Source organism: Halyomorpha halys, unplaced genomic scaffold (assembly GCF_000696795.3).
Source record: "Halyomorpha halys isolate HHAL.00 unplaced genomic scaffold, Hhal_1.1 Scaffold3317.1, whole genome shotgun sequence".
Taxonomy (NCBI): Eukaryota; Metazoa; Arthropoda; class Insecta; order Hemiptera; family Pentatomidae; genus Halyomorpha; species Halyomorpha halys.
In genome coordinates, this window is record NW_027112339.1 from 98081 (window position 1) to 98889 (window position 809).

At 40.9% G+C, this 809-nt stretch overlaps 1 protein-coding gene across 1 annotated transcript in view; it reads left to right on the top strand.

Annotated features, from left to right (window-relative positions):
• LOC136796459 (uncharacterized) overlaps nt 1-492 on the top strand; it is a gene marked incomplete at its 3' end in the record, with an annotated part of 10408 nt that extends 9916 nt beyond the window's left edge. Inside the window, exon 3 of the mRNA XM_067050258.1 lies at nt 11-492. Coding sequence (XP_066906359.1) covers nt 11-492 — 482 coding nt within the window. The remainder of the gene's footprint in view (nt 1-10) is intronic.
• Nucleotides 493-809: the final 317 nt, after the last annotated feature.

Here is an 809-nt window from a genome sequence, read left to right on the forward strand (position 1 = left end):
CATTGTGAAGCTGCACAAGATCTCCTTTACCAAACATTACGGGAACAGCACATCGACGTCGCTATACTCTGCGAACAATATAAAAACCTAGATGGAAACTCGTGGGTATCCGATGTGAGTGGTAAAGCGGCAGTGTGGGCCTGTAATTCCCAACCTATTCAGGAAGTGAATACTACATTCCACTCGGGCTTTGTATGGGTGAAGATCAATGACATGTACATCTTTAGTTGCTACGCCTATCCCAGCATCACAATAGAAGACTTAGCGAATTTGTTGGATCGCATTGTCTTAGAGGCTAGTTGCCATAAACCAGCTATCATAGCAGGTGATTTCAATGCATGGGCAACTGAATGGGGAAGTAGGTTAACAAATCGACGTGGTGAAGTACTCCTCGAAGCTTTCGCACAAATAAGTGATATGATCCTAATGAACACCGGAACAAACCCAACGTTCACAAGAGCTGGAAGAACATCCATCATCGATTTGACGTTTGTGAGTGCTCGCCTGCACCGGATCGCAACACACACACACACACATATATATAAAACTTAAGTATCAGTGAAAGCAAGATGTTAAAAGAGAGGAAGGAATAAGAACTAACACGCTTGGACTGCTGTAAAATACGGGCTTTATTGGGTTCAATAATCTCTTTACATACATTCGTTTGTTACATACAGTTGATCACTGACATCGAAGTAACAGCTTACCCAGACCGTAACTCCTCCCCCCCTACCAGTTTACGAACAATCCTCGTAAATTAATACTATATAATATAATAACTTTTAAAACAAAAACAATAATAAAAATCT